At 54.1% G+C, this 22,869-nt stretch overlaps 1 protein-coding gene across 2 annotated transcripts in view; it reads left to right on the top strand.

Annotated features, from left to right (window-relative positions):
• The window catches only part of FGD3 (FYVE, RhoGEF and PH domain containing 3), a 64,573-nt gene extending 42,228 nt beyond the window's left edge, over positions 1-22,345 (top strand). For both annotated transcript variants that reach the window (XM_069540794.1, XM_069540793.1), the window contains 13 exons: positions 1,196-1,352; positions 2,760-2,898; positions 3,471-3,529; positions 6,292-6,438; positions 6,783-6,875; positions 8,082-8,161; positions 9,539-9,569; positions 10,492-10,599; positions 11,656-11,718; positions 19,773-19,895; positions 20,194-20,334; positions 20,988-21,134; positions 21,401-22,345. In XM_069540794.1, coding sequence (XP_069396895.1) covers positions 1,196-1,352; positions 2,760-2,898; positions 3,471-3,529; positions 6,292-6,438; positions 6,783-6,875; positions 8,082-8,161; positions 9,539-9,569; positions 10,492-10,599; positions 11,656-11,718; positions 19,773-19,895; positions 20,194-20,334; positions 20,988-21,134; positions 21,401-21,643 — 1,531 coding nt within the window. In that variant the 3' untranslated portion in view covers positions 21,644-22,345. The remainder of the gene's footprint in view (positions 1-1,195; positions 1,353-2,759; positions 2,899-3,470; positions 3,530-6,291; positions 6,439-6,782; positions 6,876-8,081; positions 8,162-9,538; positions 9,570-10,491; positions 10,600-11,655; positions 11,719-19,772; positions 19,896-20,193; positions 20,335-20,987; positions 21,135-21,400) is intronic.
• Positions 22,346-22,869: the final 524 nt, after the last annotated feature.

The raw sequence follows: 22,869 nt of genomic DNA, 5'->3' as shown, positions 1-22,869 counted from the left end.
AAAAAATGAGATGTTTTTCTTCCTCAGCAGTGTCTCCAGAGGGCTGTCCCTCTGTCCCTCTGCCGCTTCTGTTCATTTGTAGCAGAGGGACTGCCCAACTGTAAGAAATGATAATAAAACATTACAGGCATGGCCCCCAGCTTGCCATTCTCCATATTATGTGCTTCCCCCTCTGTTCCGGGTGCTGCTGCAGCTTTGCTTTGGGGTCTCTGCTGTCTCCCCTCTTCACTGGCCTGGCTTGAGCCAGTGTGTGGTTCTGTGGTAAGAGAAGAGGCCATTTCCAAGCTGCAGCCAGGCCAGGGAGAACACAGAGGCCAGGGGGCTTGATTGGGGGTTGTCCCTGCACCTGCAAGGCTCAGCAGGGGTCCAGGGCAATTCGTAAATATTTAGAAAGACATGCTCCACCTGCAGAGCAGGTTATACTGTGTCCAAGCCCATGAGGTTAAAGCTCAGGGCTAGATTGGCTTTCTGGCTGATGCAGTGCACACCTGCTAGATATAAGTTTTCTCCTCAAGGCCCTGGAGTGACTGTCAGCACACAGACACCCCTTGTATAATAAGGGTGCGAGAGTCCAGCAGCTTGCCCATCCGTCTTCACAGGTGGTGGGCCTTTGAGTGCATGTTCCTAGTAATGCTGCAGAGGATGACTTTATGCATATGCCTTTTTTTCTTCTTTTTGATTATTTCTTTAGGATAAATCCCCCACAGTTCTAAGGTCAAAGGTTATTAATATATTTTCTGCTCCTTGAAATTTATTTCCAAATCCCTGTCCGAACCATTCATTATTACACAGTGCTGCTTTCCCATGACATTGCCAGAGTTAGATTGCCCCATTTCATTGTTCCTAATCTTCGCTCATATAGAAGAAGTATAATGGGGTTTCCTTGATTCTTTTTGATAACTGTGGCTCATCATTAAAGAGATTCCATTATTACTAACAACTCCTGGTTTTGAGCAATCGTTCTATGACTGCATGGTTGAAGTACTTTACATGATCCTCTAGGTAACACACTATTTTCCATCCCATGTGATACAGGGAAGGAAAATAAGGCTTAGGGAAGGTGACCAGTTTGCCCACCATCACACAGAGCTGGGAGTCAGGCCATTGTCCCATAGCTCCCTGGTGAAGTCCCTGTCTCACCCTGGCACTTCAGTGGGGCTGTTTGCCTGACGATCTCACTCACTCCCCCACAAAGGGACACAAACCCCCGGCTTGGAGACATCCTGCAGAAGCTGGCCCCATTCCTCAAGATGTATGGTGAATATGTCAAGAACTTTGACCGGGCCGTGGAGCTGGTGAGCACCTGGACCCAGCGCTCACCGGTATTTAAGGACATTGTCCAAGGCATCCAGGTAGGGCGGTCCCACCTCTGCTTCACGGGCACAGTGCTGGCTTTGTGTTTCAACATGGAGAAAATCAGTAAAATTGTGGAATGTGTCCAGATGCTCTATTGATGCTTTGATCCTTAAAATAACTTCCAGGGACAAATCATCATTCTCATTTCATGGGTGAGGAAATCGTGGCTCAAAACGTTTGTGCGGGGCTTCCCTGGTGGCGCAGTGGTTGAGAGTCCGCCTGCCGATTCAGGGGACACGGGTTCGTGCCCCGGTCAGGGAAGATCCCACATGCCGCGGAGCGGCTAGGCCCGTGAGCCATGGCCGCTGAGCCTGCGCGTCCGGAGCCTGTGCTCCGCAACAGGAGAGACCACAACAGTGAGAGGCTCACGTACCGCAAAAAAAAAAAAAAAAAAGTTTGTGTGATCTATGTCATCAGAAACTATTATTCAATAGGACCTGGATCCAAACATGCTGGTCTCCCTCCACAGTATCTCTCAATGGCTAGTGGAAGCACTTAGGAAAATGTTGCATTGATCTTTTCTTTCTCTTTTTCTGCAAACAGCCTGTTCACACCTCTAGTTGCTGTTGTCTACTGCCATGTTGGTCTTTTTCTTACTGATTCATGAGGTTTTTATATGTTAAGAATGTCAGCTGTTAACTGTCAAATGTGTTGCAAATTATTTTTCTCCATTGATGTTTTATTTTTTAACTTTATGTATGATTTTGTTTTCCATACAAAATTTTGGGGTTTTAATTAGCCACATTCACCAATTTTAAATAAAGTAATTCTTTAAAAAATATTTCAAGTATGTGCCACATGCACATACATGCATACATGTGCACACGTAATACATAGGCACATGTGCACATGTGTACATACATGTGTTCACACATGCATACGTGCACCTACATTCCTCACTGTACCCTGAAGGGTTAATGGGCACAGAGTCCCTCTGTGCTGAGGGTTTGGAGGCCAGGCTCGGATTTGGGGTGGCCCCTTGATAACTTTCTGTGTTTTCCCCAGATCCCACTGTAATCAGGTCACCCATGATTTCTCAGCGTAGGGTCCTAGATCCCCCTGCATCTCTCAGCATCCCTGTCCCTCCCCAGAGAGGATAGCTCTGATACTATCAGAGTGTTTCCTTCTCCCCTTTTGCCTGCACTCCTTGCACGCTCACCCCTCCCAGCTGTTCCCACAGAACAGCCTCCAATGAGGATGTGTATAGAAAGGCCAGCGCTGGGTCTAGAGCAGGCCTGCCTGGGGTCCAGCTCCTTACTCCATCCTTCAACCTCTCCAAACTTCAGTTTCCTCTGCTGTAAGATGTGGTCTGCAGTCAGTTGGGTACAGTACTCCAGGCAGCCTCCTGGGGGATCAACATGTGTGTCCATGGGTGCCCCACACTGCCTCTATCTCCCCCACAGAAGCAGGAGATGTGCGGAAACCTGACGCTGCAGCACCATATGCTGGAGCCCGTGCAGAGGGTCCCCCGCTATGAGCTGCTGCTCAAGGACTATCTGAAGAGGCTCCCAGAGGATGCCCCAGACTGGAAGGATGCAGAGAGTGAGCCAAGCCGGCCACAGGCTGAGGGGCTCCTGGGCAGTGGGAGCTGGGGCCCCTGCTGAAAACCCACATTGAGAGAGACAGAGAGTCAGGGACAGAAAGAGAGAGACAAAGAGATAGAGAGAGACAGAGACAGAGAGACGGAGAGAGCTCCAAGTGACCCCTAAACAAGGAGGTGACTGAGAGTCTGAGTGTAAGGGAAAACCGCCCCTGCCCCCATTGCAGTGCGAGGGGTGGATGATGGTTCTGTGGAGGGGGCTGCTAAGTGTTGGCAGAGCTTAGCCCTCACGGAGGACCTTATGGGGCTGGCAAGGCTGCTCCTGGTGCATGGGGAGCAGCTGGCAGGCAGCATGGGGCAAGGTCTGCACAGGGGAGTGGCATGCCAGCCCCAGCGGACCCCCAGCAAATGGGATGCATCTGCAGGGTCACACCTCCACACCCAGGGCCAGGTCTCATGAGCAGCCTGGTACAACCGTGGGAAAGGGCAGGAGCAGGGCAGAACCTGACACTAAGCCTCGTGGGGCGAGGAGCCACCAGGCGCCCTGCAGCTTGACTCTGTCTTCTTCCTGCAGGGTCCTTGGAGCTCATCTCCACAGCTGCCAACCACTCCAACGCTGCCATTCGGAAAATGGTGAGTGTGGGCGACCCTGGAAGATGCCCAAGGGACCAGTAGTTTGGGGCAGGGAGGGCACAGGGTGGGCCAGGTACTGTCAGCATGCATACTCACCCACCTGTCCCCCAGGAAGACAGAGACTCCACTGAGAGCCAGACAGGCCTGTCCCTTACTAGCTTGGTGATTGCTGGTAAGTTATATAGCGCTCCATGCCTCAGTTTCCCCATCTGTAAAATGAGGTCACTGACAGAATCTGTCTCATTGGGCTGTTGTGGGGATTAAATCACTCTACGTGAAGTGCTCAGAACAGGACCTGGCATAACTTAGTGTTAGCTCTTGGCGTTAGCATCATTCATTTGTTCGTTCATTCACTCACTGAAGCTCTGTCAGCTGGGGCTGCTCTAACAAAGTATTGTAGACTGGACAGCTTAAACAGCAGACATTCACTCTCACCGTTCCGGAGGCTGGAAGTTCAAGACCAAGGTGCTGGCGGATTTGGTTCCTGGCTTGTAGACAGCCACCTTCTCGCTGTGCCCTCACATGGCAAAAAAAGAGAGCAAGCTCTCTGGTATCTCTCTTAATAGGGCTCTAATCTCATCATGCCCCACCCCTCCCCCACCCCATGACCATGACCTCATCTAAACTTAATCACCTACCAAAGGCCCCACCTCCAAATACAGCCTGAAGGTGGAGGAGATGGTGTCCTCTTGTTGATCTAACGCCCCCAAGTAATAGGCTCTGCCGATGGGGCGGCCTCCTAGCCCATACCAATGCCTTTTGACCCAGTGGGCCCTGTCTTCAGAGGCCCTTGTTTGGCCTGCACACTGCCTGGACATGGTGTAAGAATTTCTAAATCCTTGCCCAGAATTAGAGATCAGGTCATTTCGCAGGAGAATCCAAATTCCTGGCTTTACTGGAAAACTCTGAAAACCCCAGGCCCACACTAAAACCTGGGACGAGGCGAGGTGCCCCCTAAGTGGGCCGGCTCTCCAGGCCGCCACAGTCCCTACCCAGCCCTGGTTGCCTCAGTCCTGAGACCTATTCACTTTCACATGGGCACTGCTGTTGTTTGAGAGGAAAAAGAAAGTGAAATATTTCTTTGACCCCACATCTCTCAAAAAGGAGAAATGAGAGACGGGCCGCCTGTTTTGGGGCAGCTCTTGCTATGTGTGGTCCACGTCCTGTGTCCTCATTACCTGCCTGTCCCCGGGATTGGGTCTGGAGCCCCCAGACCAGATGCGCCTGAGGTCAGGCCCACAGTGGGGCACCCATGGCAACCTAAACAGGTGACATTTCACTCTAGATACTTTTTATCTAATCTCCCCTTTTCTTCCTCCCCAAGACTAAATCTAATGGAGGAGAAAGAGCTGCTTCATGGAACTCTGTGGTCATGAGCTCACACAGAGCCCATGGAGGAGCCCCCACGGGCCTACATCTCTGAGGGGCTTGGGGTGGACTCCTGTCCCACAATAGCATGTCCACTGTGTGGCAGTTCTCGCTCCAAGTCTGGTGAGGCCTCTGTGACCGGCAGGGGGCTCTGGTCAGGTGTGGGGGAAGGCTTATCAATGTGGGCTCATGGGACCCTCTTCATGCTTCCACCTGTCCATCCCTAATCCCCTCAACCTGGACCAACCCCCCAACCTCCCCACCTCCAATCTCCCTGGTCTCCGGTCCGTACTTCTCTACTAAGAGCTTTCTATGGGTTGCTTATTTTGTCACTCCCTGTCCAGAAGCCTCCTGGCCTGCCACTGCCTCACAGGTACACACATTAGCTCTCCTACATGTCCACTGCACGCCCAGCCCCCAGTACACACAAGGCCCTTTGGCCCTGCCTAGCCTGCTCTTCCTCACTCTCCATGCTGGCTCCCCCTCCTGCTCCCATGCCCACATCTACCACCTGTTTCCATACCAGAGGCAGAAGAGCTACCAAACCAGCCTGCTTCCAGGGAGTGCAGGCTAAGATTGGTCAGGTCCAAGGGCAGTGGTGCTGTAGCATGGTGGATCCATGCTCCTTGTTGCTGGGTTAAGGTTCCTGTGGGCTCAGCTCTGCCTTTTGCTGAGTTCACTCCTTCACTCTTGGCTCAAGCCCCTGGTCAGGGCCTATGGCCTCTTGGCCCAGAGCTGGAGCAATGAGCTGCCTACCCTCTCCCCTCACACCACAAGGGTGGGGGTTGGCCATATGACCACACAACCAGTCTCGAGAACAGAGGGCGATGACCTGCGGGTAGGCAGAGGTCTGGTCTCATCATGGCCCTGGGCCATCTGAGGGTGGAGCAGGAAACCAGGTAAGGCTACCACAAGAAGGGATGACTGTCCAGGGCAAAAGCTGCAGCTGGCCAACGTATCTCCTCTGACCCAATGCCCTTCACTGTGGAGGCTAAGAGAGCCAGTCCCAGTTCTCTAGCTGAAACATCTCCAGCAACTCACTTGATTTTTCTGTGCCTCAGTTTCTCTGTCTATAGATTGAGGATAGTAATGGCATCTGCCTCTTAAGGCCGGTGCTAGAATTAAATTAATTAATACCCACATTGTGTTTAGAACAGGGTGTGGCACATAGCAGTGGTGCTAACTGTTGTTATTATTTATTACTCTCTGCAAGTTGAACCTCTGTTCTACAAGGCCCGTGTTTTCCCTCCCACCGTTGTCAGCAGGATCGTGGTCCCTCCTTGGTTCTGGACCACACTTGCAGGGCAGGGTTCCACACACCTCTGGGTCCCCAGCCCTGGCAGGCCTCCAATCCCTGTGGTTGTGCAGCTGCCTGAGCCCCGTGTCTCTCTCAGGAGAAAATGCACAAGCTCTTGGAGGTATACGAGAGACTAGGTGGGGAGGAGGACATCGTCAACCCTGCGAACGAGCTGATCAAGGAGGGCCACATCCAGAAGCTATCAGCCAAGAATGGCACGACCCAGGACCGCCACCTCTTCCTGGTGAGCCCCCAACCGGTCACACCCAGCCCTGCCCAGTCCTGCCCAGCCCAGCTGCAGAACCACGCCCCTGCCACGCCACACCCAGCCCAGCGGCAGAGCCTGGGCCTACCCAGCCACTCAGCCACACCCTCACCCAACCCAGGCCCAACCAGTTGCAGAGCCCCGCCCCACCACTAAGCCACTCCCCCAGTCCAACCCCCAGCATGCCCTCACCACTCCCACATTCAGCCCAGCCCCGCCTAGCCCTGCCCACTCTTGCCAGAGCCACGCCCCACCTCCTCCTTGGGGTGCTCCTCTGTGGAGTCAACCGCCCCTCACCCCATACGTGCCCGTCACTATCGCAGTTCAACAGCATGATCCTTTACTGCGTGCCCAAACTGCGGCTCATGGGCCAGAAGTTCAGTGTCCGGGAGAAGATGGACATTTCCGACCTCCAGGTGGGTGAGCCCCTCCCACCGATCTGTTCCCCTGAGAAAGCACAGAGCAGGTGTAGGGACACAGCGCTTTAGCCACCAAAGTACTCACTGCTGTGCAACTGGTTGCCTGACTACTTCTCTGAGCCTTACTTCTATCCTGACCCAGGCATGGGGGAACATCTCTGAGGGCGCCTTGGCCTAGCATCCTGGGCTGAATGGGCAGGATCCCCTGTCCCTCCACTTGGGTACCGGCCAGTGCGCTGCCGGCTTCATGTTGGCAGGATGAAGGGCAATGCCAGGACCTGGGCCATCTCCTGTCCCCTGTGAAGTTAGCCCTAAGGGCCCCACTTACAGACTCTAAGGGAAACTTGGGGTGAATGCAGATGGGGTGCCCATCCTGCCTGTTCCCTGGTCCTTGGTCCATGCTCTCTCCACTCCTGCACCAATTTGGAGCCCAGATGAGGTTCTGCAGGCACTTGTACCCAAGGTCCAGATGACCTGTTGTCCCTGCTGTCCCTATTCCTTGCGTCCATTGATGTCTCGTGCTGTGGGGCTGCTGGAGCTGGAGTCAGTCCCCCTCTTCTGTGGGAGAGTGCTTTGAATTAACGGGCACTCCAAAAATACTGGCTAAATCAAAGTATTTCTTTATTCTAAAAAGTGAAGGGTTGCATTAGTGATGCAAAAAAAATCCCTTCTGACAGTGGCCAGCCTGTGGGCCACATCTACTCCCAAGGGCTGTGGGAGTAGAGTGTTGAGGGGATGAGGGAAGGCTCCCTGTTGCAGACACCTGCAGATAGAAGGTACCTGCCCATGGGGCCTCAGAAACCCCGGCAGAGTAGTGGCGATCCTCCTGGCTCTTCTCCTAAGATTCCCATCCCTGTGTCGGGAGTGCCTGTGGGTACCTTTGTGGGGAAAGGCACTGGGGCTGACTTCCTGGGAAGCCCTGAGAGCAGGCAGATTTGGCCGGCACAGTTCCAAGAACAGTGAATGAGTGGTCCCAGCCCTGCCTGAGCAGGTCGGTGGTCCACCCTCCACCATGGACTGACTCACGGAGTGGCCCGCAGCAACCATGACCCTAAGCTGAGCACTCCCCTGCAGACTCACTGGGTCACCTCTGCCCCCCCTTCTCAGGGAAAGACCTCCAAGTCTGAGAGTGTGAGTCCACAGTTCAGGACCTGCTAAAAGTGACCTACTGTTTTTGTTTTGTCCTTTGTTGTATGCCTTCAGGTGCAGGATGTCGTCAAGTCAAATGCAGCCTACACATTCATCATAACTGGAAAGAAAAGGTCCCTGGAGCTACAAACTCGGTAGGTTTCAGCTGCCTTGGTGTCTGCCGCTGTGTGAATATGTTTGACCTGAAATTTTAGCAGATGGCTTCCTTTTCTAAACTGCATAAACTTTCGATGTGTTTGTGTTCATTTTACTCGCTTATCTGTGGTTTAAAATGTAACAGTACTAAGGGGAAGTCAATGAAAATTAAGCCTCTGCCCACCCCCTGTTCCCCACCCCCAGCAGACATTCTTAACCATCTCTGAAGTATCCTTCCGGAATTTCTGTCCCCATACATATGTATCTATTTTTAATTTTATTTATTTATTTTTAAAAATAAATTTATTTATTTATTTTTGGCTGTGTTGGGTCTTTGTTGCTGTGCGCAGGCTTTCTCTAGTTGCAGCGAGCAAGGGCTACTCTTCGTTGTGGTGCGCAGGCTTCTCATTGCGGTGGCTTCTCTTGTTGCAGAGCACGGGCTCTAGGGCGCATGGGCTTCAGTAGTTGTGGCACGCGGGCTCTAGAATGCAGGCTCAGTAGTTGTGGCGCGTGGGCTTAGCTGCTCCACGGCATGTGGGATCTTCCCAGACCAGGGCTCGAACCCTTGTCTCCTGCATTGGCAGGTGGATTATTAACCACTGTGCCACCAGGGAAGCCCTGTATCTATTTTTTAAAGCACAGATGACCATTTTCTATCTAGTCTGTTCTGCATCTTGCTTTTTTCATTTAATTTATCAGAAATCATCCCATATATGAGCACCATTTTCTAAAGCAGCATAATTTTCCAGTATGATCGTTGGCTGGTTCCCATTGACGGGCACCTAGGTCCTCTGGGGTCTTGCTGTCGCAAATGGTGCTGCAAGCAGTGTCCATGAACCAAGTTTTGTACATATGTGTCGTTACGTCCATCTGGTAGATTCCTGAAGTAAAATTGCTGGCCAAAGGGTAGCATGTCCACTTTACATTTTGGTGGCTGTTGTCACACTACCCTGTAAGATGGTGCATGACTTGTGGCGGGGCTTGGGAGAGCCCATCTCTCACTTCCGCCAATGACGTGAGATCTTTGCAATGACCCATTGTGGCCCACCGAAGTGTTGGTTTACATCCACTGCAGAGGGCTCTGCATACCAAGCTTACCACATCTAGCCACATCTGACTTCATCTGGCCACACCTGACCCTACCTGCACCCACAAGGCCACACTTAACTCCACCTGGCCACAATTGACCTCGCCTGACTGCACCTGGTGATACTGGCCACAGTGTTCCAGAGCCTTTGGGGCCACTCTCCCAAGCCGTGAGTTGCACTTCCAGGCAGTGAGCAGCACAGGCATGTACTTCAGGGCTGAGAGGAATCAGGTGGTTTAGAGTCAGTATCCAAGACTAAATGAATAAAATACTCTTTTGGCTTTTATAGGACAGAAGAGGAAAAGAAAGAATGGATTCAGGTGAAGCTCCTAAAGTTTTAAAGTAACCCAATGACCAAATTCTTGAGTGGTATGGCCATTTCATGTTGGAGCAAGGGATGGGATGGCCCCGTGTCCCCCCCAGGTAGTACCCACCCATCTATCCACCTTGAAGTGATGGGGTGACCAAGTTTATAAGCACCTTCAGACTCCACAAACCTTTGAATCCATTCTCTTATTTGGGGCTCCCCAGTAAACAAATAAACATAAAGGCCTGGAGGTGGACATGCAGGGAGGTGCCCTCACCCTGGGGAGGATCTCCACTGTCTGGCAGCTCCAAGGTAGGTCCGTGTTGTCCTTTCTCTCCGTGGCTGGCAGGAGAGGTGGGTCTTGCAGGACGAGCAGCTTGACTTCCAGAACGGAGCCTGTGCTTCCAAAGACAGGCCAGGCAGTGTCCTGGGGCAGCCAGAGCAGGCTCAGCTCAGAACCAGCCATGGTAGGGACACAGGTCAGGAGGGCCACGTCAGAGCGGAGGCCAAGGCAGTGACTGGGGTTGGCAGACCACCACCAGGCCAAACGCTAACCATTAGTGATGGTTAGCCACCATTCGTGGCTCCCAAAATTCATAAGACAGAAATCTGAGTGAGAAGAGAAAAAAGAAATTCAAACAGATATTAGATGGGAATGCTGTTGCAGGAATGGAAACGTGGCCTCGAATCCATATAAACTGTTCCAAGAGCATCTGCCCTTGGCTTGAAGAACTGCATGTGGGGTGGCACTGGGAGCCATGGAGATTGGAGTGGGGACCCGGTCAGTCACTGATCACATCCCTGAGCCTTGTTTCCTCATCTCAGAGGACATGTGAGGCTGTTGGTCAGGGGAGAACGCAATGACCACGGGACCCTTGTCCTCACCCTCCTGGAATGCTCTCTGAGGGCCCTTGTTCTCTGTGGTTTTGTTTCAGGTCATTGAGGCCACCATTGAGAAGCACAAGCAGAACAGCCAGACTTTCAAGGCCTTCAGTGGCTCCTTCGGCCAGGATGAGGATTCCTCTCTCACTCCAGACCCGCCTGTGAGTGCCAGTGTCCCTGGGGCAACCCAGGCCCTTTGCACAAGGACTGGTGCTTGGGGGGGAAGCTGGTCCCCATGCTCTCCTCATGCCCACCTTTATTGGGCATCCATGTGGGGACGCCTGTACCTTATAGCTGGGATGGTCAGTGCTTGGACAGGAGGGAGGGAAGGACAGGCCTGGATACAGCTGCTACATGAGGCATTGTCCTATCACATGCACCTAGGGGCTGTGATCTTGTCAGCAGGGGTAGCTTGCTCCCCATGCGAAGCTGTCCCCAGGCCTGGGGGGAGCCAGGAAGCAGGATCCCCCCCCAGGGCCAGATGGGTCCACCCTAGGCCTTGGCCATCCCCTCTGTCTAGGTACAACCAAACATGACTTCACAGTGAGGGTCCCTCACTCCATGCCTCAGGGACATCCCTGAAGCTAAGAGATACCCAGCCCAGCCTGGTTGAGCAGCCCTGAGTCCCAGACACCAGGCCGGGGTGGCCCTCCCTGTGGTCTCACTGGTCTGTGGGCCACAGGCCACCTCATTATCCATTTAATATTTCCATCAAATCTCCATTTTGTCTGCTTTCTGGACTATTTTAGAAGAAAACTTTGTGCTGTCCCCGGGCAGGGAAAGTACTGTCCCCTACCTTGAAAAGAGGTGACCTGGAAACAGAACCCCCCACCCCACCCCATACCTGCCGTTAAAGTTGGTGCAGAGACAGAGCCTGACCGTGGAAGGCAGGGCACCGAGCTCTCCACAGATGCCTGAGGACAGCTAGAGGCCAGGGCCACCTCACATGGTGTGATGCAGCTGGTTAGGCCTGGTGGGCCTCAAGGAGGTTCATACCTGCCCACCGCCCTCCACCCCAGCTGGGAAATGATAACTCTTCTGAGATGCCTTCAGGCCAGGGAGGACAGATTCCCAAAGTCATAGCAAACACCAGGCCCCGACAGTCTTCCTCCTGACCCTGTGACCAGACAGAAGGAATGGTGGCATTCCAGCACTGCCTTGGATGTCAGCCTGTGGCCACAGACCTCTGCTCATGCCAGCTGTCTTGTCCCCTCCAGATGGTGAGCGCCAACCCAGAGGTGCCTGCAGCGGTAGCCACTGGTGGAGGGGGTGCTGCAGGGGTGAGTGACCCCCCCCCAGCTTTGACAGGGGCGGGAGGTGGAAGTTGGGGTCAGACCAGGGTGACCTGAGGGTGAGGGTTTAGCCTCCCCCTTCCATGTGACCTGGGTCCTCACAGTGATGGCCTCTGGGGCCTGTTGGTGGAGGGCTGGGGCAAGCCCGCTGGGACCCAAATGTCCATTTCCTTGGGTGGGTGAAGGTTACACAGCTGAGTTCTTCTGAAGACTTGTGCTCTTTACCACAGGTAAAGTATGCCTGGATGAAATGTGGATCAAGGCGGTACCTGGCCCTCAGGAGGCTCAGTCAATGTGGGCGGAGAAGGCGTGGTCCAGGGTCAGATAGCCTGTGTGCATGTCCCCACCCCGACAGGGCCAGGCCCCGGGACTATGCCAGAGTCCCTCCTGCTCTGTCAGTTTGGGAGATTAGTAACAGGGTAAATATGTGCGCCTCGCATGCAGTGAGTATCCAGTACAGGGAAGCATCATTATTAACCACTGGGCCTAATAGTCGTGAAGTCTGATGACAGTTATAAGCCTAGACTACCAAGGAGGTGCTGTACCCTGCATCCTGAGAGGGGATTCTCCTGGGCATCTTCGCTTTGCCCTATCCCTCAGTTTTCCGGGCTCAGAAGGAATGAGTGGAGGCCTGAGCCCCAGCCTGACCCCTAACAGGGGCTTTGCTCCTAAAGCGGAACTTCTTCCATGGGTAGGTTGGTCCAGCCCCCACATTCTCTCCACTGGGCCTGCCTCTCCTTCCCTCCCCCTGACTTCTCTTTCTCACATCCCTCATCTGGGCCAGCACTCCCTTGGTGGCAGGTGCTCCCCAGTTGGACAGCAAAGTCTGCCTGAATTTCGCACCAACTTGCAGAGCTCCTTCTTTTCTGGCTACGAGGGCCACCCTGCTGGTCATCACAGCCATTCTGGGTTGGCACCTGTTAGGGTCAACCCATTTTAGGAACAGGAAACGGGCTTGATAGGTGAGGAGACCTGGCCTTTGCCTCAAAGGCCTTGTGGTGGGACTTGACTTTCCTGGGACAGCAGCAGAGGGAGGGACGGATGTCTAGCTCCTCACGGGGAGTAAATGTCCCTGTCCTGGCTTAGATTTTTAGTAAGAAAACTAGTCCCCTCCTCCCACACAATCCATGCTGCTGGGTAGCATTGGGCCCCAGCTGAGGCCCCAGAACAGGTGTGCCCAGATGCTCCAGTCCCCTGCTCTGTTACAAGAGCAGAAGCTTTGCCAGGTCACCACACGACCCCTGACCCGATGTGTCTCTGACTGCCAGGCACTGGGAAAACCTTGAGGAGTTTTTGGGCTCCCATGGAGGGATGGAGCATTTCTAGGGCATGATGGGCTTCAGGGACCAAGTGAGAGGAGGGAACCCCCTTATTTGAGTGCTACTGCTGCCACAGGGTGGCACTGCGAGAGCCAGAGGGAGCCTGTGCTAATTTGTTTGAACTCAGTCAGGAAATCTGAAAGCAGCATTACCAGCAGGGGAGAGATGGTCTTGTCACAGCCCCTCAAACTCCCTGAGGGGCTTCCTGCATTGTGGCTCTGTCTGGCCCTGCCTTCCTTTCAGCCCACCCTCCCCTACCATGCCCTGGCCTACCTCACCTGGCCATGTCCCAGGGCCTTTGCACCTGCTATCCCCTCTGTGCAGAATGCCTCAATTATGCCTGCTGTGCCCCAAGGCCTCATCTGTGAAGCCCTCGCAGCTGACCCCAGAGTCACTGACAAGTGTTTCTCACATGAAGCAACCCACCATCAGCTTTCTGAATCACCAAACTGTGCGTGTGAGGCTGGCAGTGTGCTATTGGGCTCCTTTCTGGAACGTCTAGGAACATCATGAAAAGCAGCTTGCACACTCAAGCTTCATCTGTGTAACTAACTGCCCAGAGAAGAATGACACATGGGGCCTCTTCAGCTTTCCAATCAGCTCCAGGGTCCCTTGGCCAGGGTCTCTGACAACCTCCATGATGGCCCTTTGCATGAAGCACTGCTTCTCCCTGTCTCTGCAGGGGAGCTGAGCTGGACCCCCTGCAGGGCCCTCTGCTATCCGACCCTTGGCCTGGGGCATGCCGGAAGGCATCAAGGGCCGTGAGCAACCCCCACTCTTTGTAGGGTGAGTCCACGGGCAGGCCTTAGTCCGTGGATGCGGGGTAAAGTAGAAGTGGCTGTGGGCTGTGTGGTCAGGGAGACAGGGCTGAGGAAGATCCAGTGCCCAGGCAGAGACAGAGGAGCAGGAGGTGGGGCTGGCACACACGACGGGCAGTGCCCATCGGAGAATGTTCTAGCTGGAAGGGACCTGAAGGTCCCATGTTTAATGTTTTAACACGTGGAGTGGGTCCTGACATGAGACCTTGGGCAACTCCTCCCCCTCTGCCCTCACCTTCCCTTGGGTGGGGAGAAGAGAGAGAGGAGCTGTGTCAGGTGTCTGTTGGCCACTCGGGTGCCCCTCCGATTAGTTGCCCAACTCCTTTGACAGGTGAAAAGGTAGCTGAGAGCCCCTGAGGCTCAGGGCCTCAGCGCGGTCCAGGGGTCTGCCCAGGCCAGGCTGCAGACTTGCTGCGCATCGATGGCGACGCCCAGCCAGTGGATATGCGGGCCACCCCACCTTCTTCTACACAGGGGCTCAGCCTTCCAAGGGCTCTGCAGCACCATTGACTTGCCAAATGCTTGGGATCACAATTCAAGTTCAGGTCTCCTTGTCCCAGTCCCTTTATCCACCCCAAGCCAGGCCCAGGCCCTACAACAGACAAACGCTCGTCAGCAACAGACTTGCAGCTCCGGCCCCAGCACACATGGCCCGGCCATGGTTTTTCTCATTTGTGTTTCTGATGAGCACAGGTTTTGGTGGACCCAGGAGGGCAGCTCCGTGAAGCTCCTGCCATACAGGGCGAGTCCGAGATGTGCTCAGTGGATATTTGTGGAAAGTACCCCAAAGTGGGTTTTAATTCTGGCACTAGAAAGAGTGATCTTTGCTACAACATGCCAGATGTAAGCTTTTGGAGAGGAAATGTAAACTCACTCTTGGTGTGCTCATTTGATTTCCTGGTGTTGTCCTCAGACACACAGTTCCCACTAGGCCCTCTTTCCTAAGAAAAGCTAAACCCAAACCAGGAAGTTTTGCAAGGGAGTCTTGCAGAATACAAAGACTTCCCCATTCTGCAAAAGTTGCGTCTCTCTTCACGGAAGCACAGAACTGTCAAGGCCTCCCTGGGCTCCAGAGCCACCATGGCAACATATGGACCCTTCCACGATGTCGTGAAAGGCCCCATCCCTGCCACCCGTCATTCAGCATGCACAAACTTAGTGCCGCCCTTCCACCCCAAGCCCAGGACAGGGCTGCCTGTGAAGGGCAGAGGGCCTGGGCTGCACCCACCACAGGGCCAGGCCTAAGACCCAGGCCTATGTCCACACCCTTTAGGACTGATGATAACTGTGGCTCCATCTTCTGAGGCTGGTTGGCAGGGCCACTGTTTGGGACCCAATTCTTCCCTGAATTTTCCTCCTGCTTCCCTGCTTTGTAAGTGAATCTGCTGAAGAGAAGACGTTGAGTAAAACAGGCCCTCGGCACAGACCTCCCACGCCCACGCTTGCGCATTTGGAGCGCTTTGGGTGAAGTCGCTTGGCTGTTACTAGGGAAGCCACGGTGCCACACCTCCCTGGTTAGACTTGGCCCAGGCCTTTCCAATGTCTCCACATCCAAAAAGAAAATCTGAGCCCCTCCCTTTGGTTGACTTATTCTATAGCCTCATCCAAAAAGGAAGTATGGTTGGCCAGGAAGACCTGTCCTCAACGATGCAGGTGGGCTCACCTCAGCCACCTGGTCACCAGCCCTCGGTGTCGGGAACTGCCTGGGGGAGCCGCATCAAGCATGGGCCATGGTGGCTTACGGTCTTCAGCACCGAGGAAGCTGGTACCCAGCCAAGAAAGCTGGTACTCAGACCCTGTCTGATCACCGAACTGCAGCCTAAAAAAAGGAAGCCAGGATGGGTCGCTCTTCCAAGCCCCAGCCCCAAGATGCCCGGCTCTAGGAACTGTCCTCTGGTCCCTCTGGCCAGGACGGGGTCCCTGCTGACCTTCAGCACCTGAGCTCTTGGCCACATACCCCTGACCCGCTACAGCCTCTCCTCCATCTTGTGGGCAGCCCTGCCCCTCAGGGATGCCCCAGTAGCCCCCATGGCCTCCCTGTGTTCTCAGCAGTTGTGCAGCGCTGTTCGCAGGGTCTGGAGAGCCCAGGTTCTGCAGCACATGTAAGTGCTTGAAGGCAAGACGCAGATCCAGCCACCTGCCACTGACCACTCCCACCTCCAGTGCCCTTGGTGTCCTCACCTGGAAAACAGGCATGGCAGGGTCACCATGAAGGTTGGTAGAGGGCTGAGGCTCCTGGGCCACAGCAGACCCAGGGATGGCCCCTCCTCTCTCTTCTCATGTCTGAACCCCAGCAGTCCTGAGAGATGGTCTCAAGAGAAGGAGCCCTGAGTGGGGCAGACAGATGTGCCTCAGGGCTAGAGTGTGGCTGGCAGCCAAGGCCGGGTGACAGGGGTGGCCTCCAGTAAGGCATGTGGCTGTGGGGAGCGTCAGTATTGCTTGTCGGGTCTGTGCCACCCATTTTCCACCCACAGGGCTCTGTGGTCCTGAGCTGCATGGAATAAACTGAGAGGGGGCCCAAGGTTTTCTTACACCCAGTGTCCATGGGGTCAGGGGTCATGAGATGGAGGAGGAAGGTGATGGGGTCTTGGGCAGAGCAAGCGTCCCTATCACCCTCAGAGGCACCAGCTGGTCCCAGGGCTCCTCGTACCAGGGGTCCAGCACTGGCCTCACAGTGGTGGGGCCCGCAGTGGGGTCTATGAGCAGAGGCAGCAGAGCTTGGAAGCATAGGCCAGAATTAGCGTGCTCAGGCTACTTAACAAAGTGCCACAGACACTTATTCTCTAACAGTTCTGAAGGCTGGAAGTCCAGGATCAAGGTGTTGGTAGGGCTGGTTTCTCCTGAGGCCTGTCAACTTAAAGAAAAACACTCAACTTAGAGTTGGATTTAAGTTTTACTCAGGATCTTACTGAGGACTATAGCCTGGGAGACAGCTCTGAGGAACTGCTTGTAAGAGGGAGGGGAGGAGCCAGTATATGTACGAATTTTTTGGCTAGGAAATACATGTAGTCAAGCATACATTTTGGTAAAAGATTCCTGCTATATCACAAAGAACAGATATCTTAAGTTAATACTTTTAAGTGATTTTCTCTGCATGGGAAGATGCAAGAATCTGGGGTCACTGAAATTCTTTCTGAGATGTGCCTCTATCTTGGGGCCTGTTTCTCCAACACACAGAATGCCTCATCTTGTTTTTTTCATCCTGAATTCCCTCCCGGGTGCACTGTCGTGGGTGACTGCAGTGGGTGCATCTTAACCCTTATATAACTGGATGATGAGTGGCACTCTTTGTTCTTTTTTTGTTCACAGACCTCTCTCCTTGGCATGTAGATAGCCATCTTCTCCCTGTGTCCTCACATAGTCTTGCCTCTGTGTGTGACCATGTCCTAATCTCCTCTTCTTATAAGGACACCAGTTATATTGGATTAAGCCCCACCCTAGTGACCTCATTTTACCTTAATCACCTCTTTAAAGGCCCTCTCTCCAAATACAGTCACCGTCTGAGGTGCTGGGGGTTAGAACTGCAAGCTATGACTTTTGGGGGACACAATTCAGCCCGTAACAGCCTCCAATGCCCAAGCCCCTCCCTTCTGTCTCCCTCACCCCCAACCAGTGCATCTCTTTCTCCTTAAACTTGCAGAGTTTATATTAAACATATTTTTAGCTTATTTTGTTCAAATTTTTATTAGGGAAGCTTTGGACACACACAAGTAGAACTAACAGACAGCGAGACCCCCACACCAGCCTGGAGCAACTTCAGCTTTGTGCTGTTCCTGTTTTATCTGTCTTTCCACCCCTATCCTCACCCCACCCCCACATACTCTTCCTTCTTCTGGAATATTTTAAAACAAATCTCAGACGTCATTTTATTCTGCTCAGAAACACTAATGTTAAACTTATTTTAAGTGTTTCTCTTTTAAACAGAAAAAGTGTCTCTGGGCCTCAGTTTCCCCATCTGTGCAAGGGAGAGGTTGAGACAAGCACTTCCAGTAGCCATTCTAGTTCTGACATCCTGGGGAATTTGATACATATCTGTGACATTTCTTAAAATCTTAAGTTTGTGGTGAATTGACTGTGTTTTCTGCTGGGACCCCAGCGCCCCCTACCCACACAGAGAGGAAATGCTAAGGGGCTGGGACGGGGCATTTCCTGAGAGCCATGGTAACATAAGGGCGATCAGCAAAACCAGTCAGGATTCTTGTGCTGTGATGGGGTTCAGGGCCAGGGGCGGTTCCTCACCCCACTTTACAGATGAGGAAACCAAGCTTGGAGAGGAGAAGTGACTCGTGCAGGGTCTCATGGCTGATGAGGGGCAGGGCAAGGGCCTGGGAGCTGTCCCCCAAATTGCACCACTCCTAATCATATGGGGAAACCTAATCAGACAGCGCTACTGAGCCCCCACGCCAGCCTCACCCTGCATGGTTGGTGCCCACTCCCACCTTCACTCCCTCCTGCCTCCTGCTCACCTCCCAAGCCCTTGCATCTGGTGGGGCTGGGGTCCTGGACACGACTGATGTCACTATGGCCAGGGGTAGGCAGTCAGAGTGGACCACATAGGTTCCCTCACTCAGCTCTCAAACCGCTGTCCACAGTGCAGAGGGAACACAGTCCTCAATGGGAATGTGAGGCAGGAGGTGGGGGGCTTAGGGGGGCTGGTCAGTGAGTGGCTGGTTTGCTTTTCTACGTGTCTATTGGTTTTCTTCCTCTTTCACAAGCTGTTCTCGGTGAACACTTGAGAAAATCCAGATAAGAGAGTCAGATAAGAGTTACTCTACCCCAAACAGCCAATAAGATCATCAGGTGTGCTTCCTTCCAGTCTTTTTTTCATGCACGTACTCTTTTTGGTATAAACATTATACGCTACTGTACATTATTTTGCAACTTGCTTGTTTCCCTTAGCAATATAACTTGACACCTTTAAACAGTCTTCCAACATGTCGCCTTGACATCTACCTCCCGTGTATGATTTATATACCTGTTCCTTAGTTTTAGACTGCATTAGATTTTTTAAAATTTGTAAATATGTTTAACTAAAAAAGGAATAAATACTTTTTAAAAAAAAAAGTGAAGTGATAGAATAAAATGAAAACCTCTCTCCCACCGCTGCCTGCCACTCTCCAATTCCTCTTTGCTCCAAGGAGTTTGATGTGGTTCTTGTAAAACTTTTTGAGAAATCTTACACAAAACAGCTTGTTTAAACGTAAAAGAAAACAAACAAACAAACAAAAAAGAAGTAAAAGCATTTTATAGTGTGTTCTTGTGACTAGTCTTAAAGATCTTCTAACCTCTCTGAACACACACCATGTTTCATGACTTCCCGTTGTCTTGCTGAAAGGACTCATCACTGCCCTCTTTTGTGGGAAATTCAGGCAGCATCGGAGGAGATAGAGAAGGGAGTCCAGCCCCTGACCCTGTTCCCACCCCTGGAGAGTGCTCTCACACGTGTTGGGCGGGCAACTGCACACCTCTGAGTGCCTGGCATGGAGCAGGGACCATGCTCTGGGGTCCAATAAAGGGCAGAGCATGGAAGCAAGGGCCACCTGGCTGGATGCTGGGTGCAGACACCCCAGTCCTTGGCGTCTGGGCTCCTGTGCAGAGCAGCCACCGTTTCCCCCAGTGTGGGTTCCGGTGGTTATCTTTGCAGACACGCAAAGTCACTGACCTCCGTGGTGGGACAAGTCATTCCAAGCATAGAGTTCCTGTTCCCCTTGGGATCTCACCCCGTGTGACAGCAGGGCAGCTTCTGGGGAGTGAGGCTGGGCAGGGGGCCATGGCCAGTGTGGCTCCTGCTTAATTCCCTTCTGCACGTCTGGCTTTCTTGCCCTGCATGTGCGTTGCCTGTGTATCGCACAGCTGCCACTCCACATGCGCTGGGAAGCTGACTGCAGCCGTTTGCCTCCCACAGCTTGAGCCCAGGAGAGGGTCCTCTAAGACCAGACGTGACAAGGAGAAGCAGGGCTGCAGCAGCTGCGGCGAGACCTTCAACTCCATCACCAAAAGGAAGCGCCACTGCAAGCTGTGTGGGGCGGTGAGTCCAGGTGGAAGGAGGCCAGCTGCTGGGACCTCCATGTGCTTAGTTCCTCCTCCAAATCTTCTTTCCATGCACACAGACCCCTGGATCCTGGAACTTCTGAGCAAGAAGGCAGGCTCTGGAGGCCCAGCAGGGGCCAGACTTGGGGTCTCTGCCCTGTGGACAAGGCTCCCGACTCCCATGTCTCACAGACAAGCCCTTCCCCTCCACATGCCGTTACACCTCTCCTTCCAGCCTCCTTCTGGATAGTCTTCTGTCCCTGGGCATTGGGGTCACAGGTGCCCTTGTCTTGCAGGTCATCTGTGGGAAGTGCTCCGAGTTCAAGGCTGAGAACGGCAGGCAGAGCCGTGTCTGCGGAGAGTGTTTCCTGACCCAGCCGGTGGCCCCCTCGAGCCCCAGCCTCGAGGAGCCCTTGGAGCCCAAGCAGAGCACAGAGGTGGGTGGGCTGGGTGAGCCTTCCAGACACAAGACCCCAGAAGCCTTGACAGACTGTGCTCCTAGTGCTGTCGCCTTCCCTGGGACCAGGACTGGTAGGGCTCAGTTGGGTCCATAGGCCACTGAGAGCAGCTAGCAGCTGAATGCCAAATATCACGTGTGTGCGTGTTGGGCTCTTAGGATCCAGTCATGGCCGAGAGCTTGGGAACCGTTTGCACTCAGGAGTTAGATGGTGCATTAGTCAGCTCAGGCTGTATAACAAATACCACAGGATGGACAGCTTAAACAACAGAAACTTATTTCTTCCTAGTCCTGGAGGATGTGAATGTGTGTGGTGTGTGTGATGTTACGTGTGAGAGGTGTGTGTGTGTACAGGGAGATCATCAACAGCCGCCACATTCTGGTTCCCTGCTGTTCCATTTTTTCCTACCTTATCTTTATTTCTGTCCTGACCCTTCTTGTGGTCTCACTGCCTAGAAAGTCCAGCCCAATCCCAAGTGGCCTTGCAGTGACCCTGGGGAAGCTCAGGCTGGCCCAGGCCTTGTCCAGTCTGTCTCCCCCTCCTCTCTCCCCCCCAGAGCTTCAGCCTTGGTGCTTCCTGGGGAGTGGCTCTTACAAGGGAGACTCCACCTGACTTGTCCTCTGTGTCCCCAGAAGCCAGCCACTGTGGACCCCCCGCCCAGCCTGCTCTGTGGCCCCCTGCTGGTGTCGGATGGCGGCACAGCCTGGAGCAAGGTGTGGGCTGCCATCTCTGAGTCGGACTCCCTGGAGTTGGTGCTGCACCTTCGAGGAGGCAGCCAGGTGTGTCCTCTGTCCGCTGGGCCACACTGGGGGTGGAGGTCCACCCTGCTCCGGCAGCCCACAGCCTCAAGCCCGCGGCGCCCAGATAGGCCTGGGCCACGCAGCCTGGGCCCAACCCCACGTGGTGGGTGGCTCATGTGACCCTAGGGCCTCAGTTTCCCCGGCTGTCCAGAATCACCCTTCTGCTGCCCACTTGTGGGAGATGGTATTTAGTGATGCCAGGACTCCAGAGGCCGGGGTGCTGACGCTCCTCTCCTTTCCTGCAGGATGGCCAGCTGCTGCATGCCATCCCCCTCTCTGGCTGCAGGGTGAGTGTGCCAGAGCCCGCAGAGAGGCTGGATGCTGGACACATGTGGCAGCTGCAGCAGGCCCAGCGGTCTTTGTACCTGAGTGCCCCGTCCGCCGAGCTGCAGCAGCAGTGGTTGGAGGCCCTGAGCTCAGCAGCCCACGGGCACCTGGCCCAGGCCAGCCCAGGGGCCCAGCAGCCCCAGGCCCCAGCTGCCCCATGAGCTGAGTCTCTGCCGTGTCTCCTAGCTGTACAGCCACCGTGGCAGGGCCTGTACTCATCTGAGAGGTGGTATCAGGCCACATGCAGGCATGAAGGGAGCCTGGATTGCTGAGGGACCAACAGGCCACATAGCACTTGGCCCTGGAGGGTTCCTCCATGTCAGAGAGGAGAAAAATGAGGCCCAAACAGGGGCAGCCAATTGCCCAGGGTCACCCAGCACGTCCCTCAAAGACCCGGGCCTCTGCCTGCAGGCCCAGCAGTGTGGCCCAGAGCGGGGCGTGGGGTGACTGTCAAGAAAACTCCATCTGAGTGGGCAGTGAGGGGTCATCTGCGCCAGAAGACAGAAGGAGCTCATGGGTGGTGCCCAGGACACCTGGTGGATGTCTGCAGTCATGCCACCCCTCCTGATGGTTGCCCACCCATCTATACCATCTACATCCATGTGAGCTGAACCATACTGGCCCCCCGGACTCCACCTCTCTCCTCTTTCCTCTCCCGGGAACTGGGCACACCCTGTGCCACCTCGTAGCTCGCCACCCCATTTGGAGATGCCTAAGGGAGCGAGTGGTGGGTTCCTGAATAGCCATGCTGCGAAACTACAGGGGGACCACACAGGCGTCGTGATCTGTGGCCTGAGATTTGTGCCTGCCTCCCCTGGTCGGTGGTGGACAGTGCTTATCTACATAAATAAATGCTGGCAGCCAACAGGTGGACACAGCCTTGGGGCAGGGTCTCCCCACAGTGGGCCTGGTTGGCTGGAGAATGAGGGTAACAGATGGGCACAGCCGTTAATAACGCCCTGGACCCCAATCCAGGCCTGCAGGGTGCAAGTAACACCCCTGTGGTTGCCCCAGGATGCAGCGGCATTAGACAGCGGGGCCTCAGACAAGGTACCATGCCTGGAGACCTGCTCTGTGTCCCTGGTCATGCTAGTGAGGTAGACAGGGCCATTTGCCCCTGTAGCAAGTGGAGCCAGACTTAGATACGGGATCGTGGGAGTGCTGGCTACTCACAAAGATGTCGGGAAGGTCTATTTGCACCAGAGCCCCGAGGGCCTTGAAGGAGAGCAGAGGGACCTAGGAACTGATGACTGAGGGGTGTCCAGTCCCTTGGGACCCCCATCCCTCTAACGTCCGCAAGGCACCCTGCGGGGATGCCTGTCACTGCCCAGCCATGGGCAGACTTGCAGGGCACATACCTGTGGGCTGAGAGGGTCATTGTGGGAGC

Source organism: Delphinus delphis, chromosome 6, assembly GCF_949987515.2.
Source record: "Delphinus delphis chromosome 6, mDelDel1.2, whole genome shotgun sequence".
Classification (NCBI taxonomy): Eukaryota; Metazoa; Chordata; class Mammalia; order Artiodactyla; family Delphinidae; genus Delphinus; species Delphinus delphis.
The sequence above is the reverse complement of the archived record's forward strand: the minus strand, read 5'-3'. Positions and strand labels throughout refer to the sequence as shown.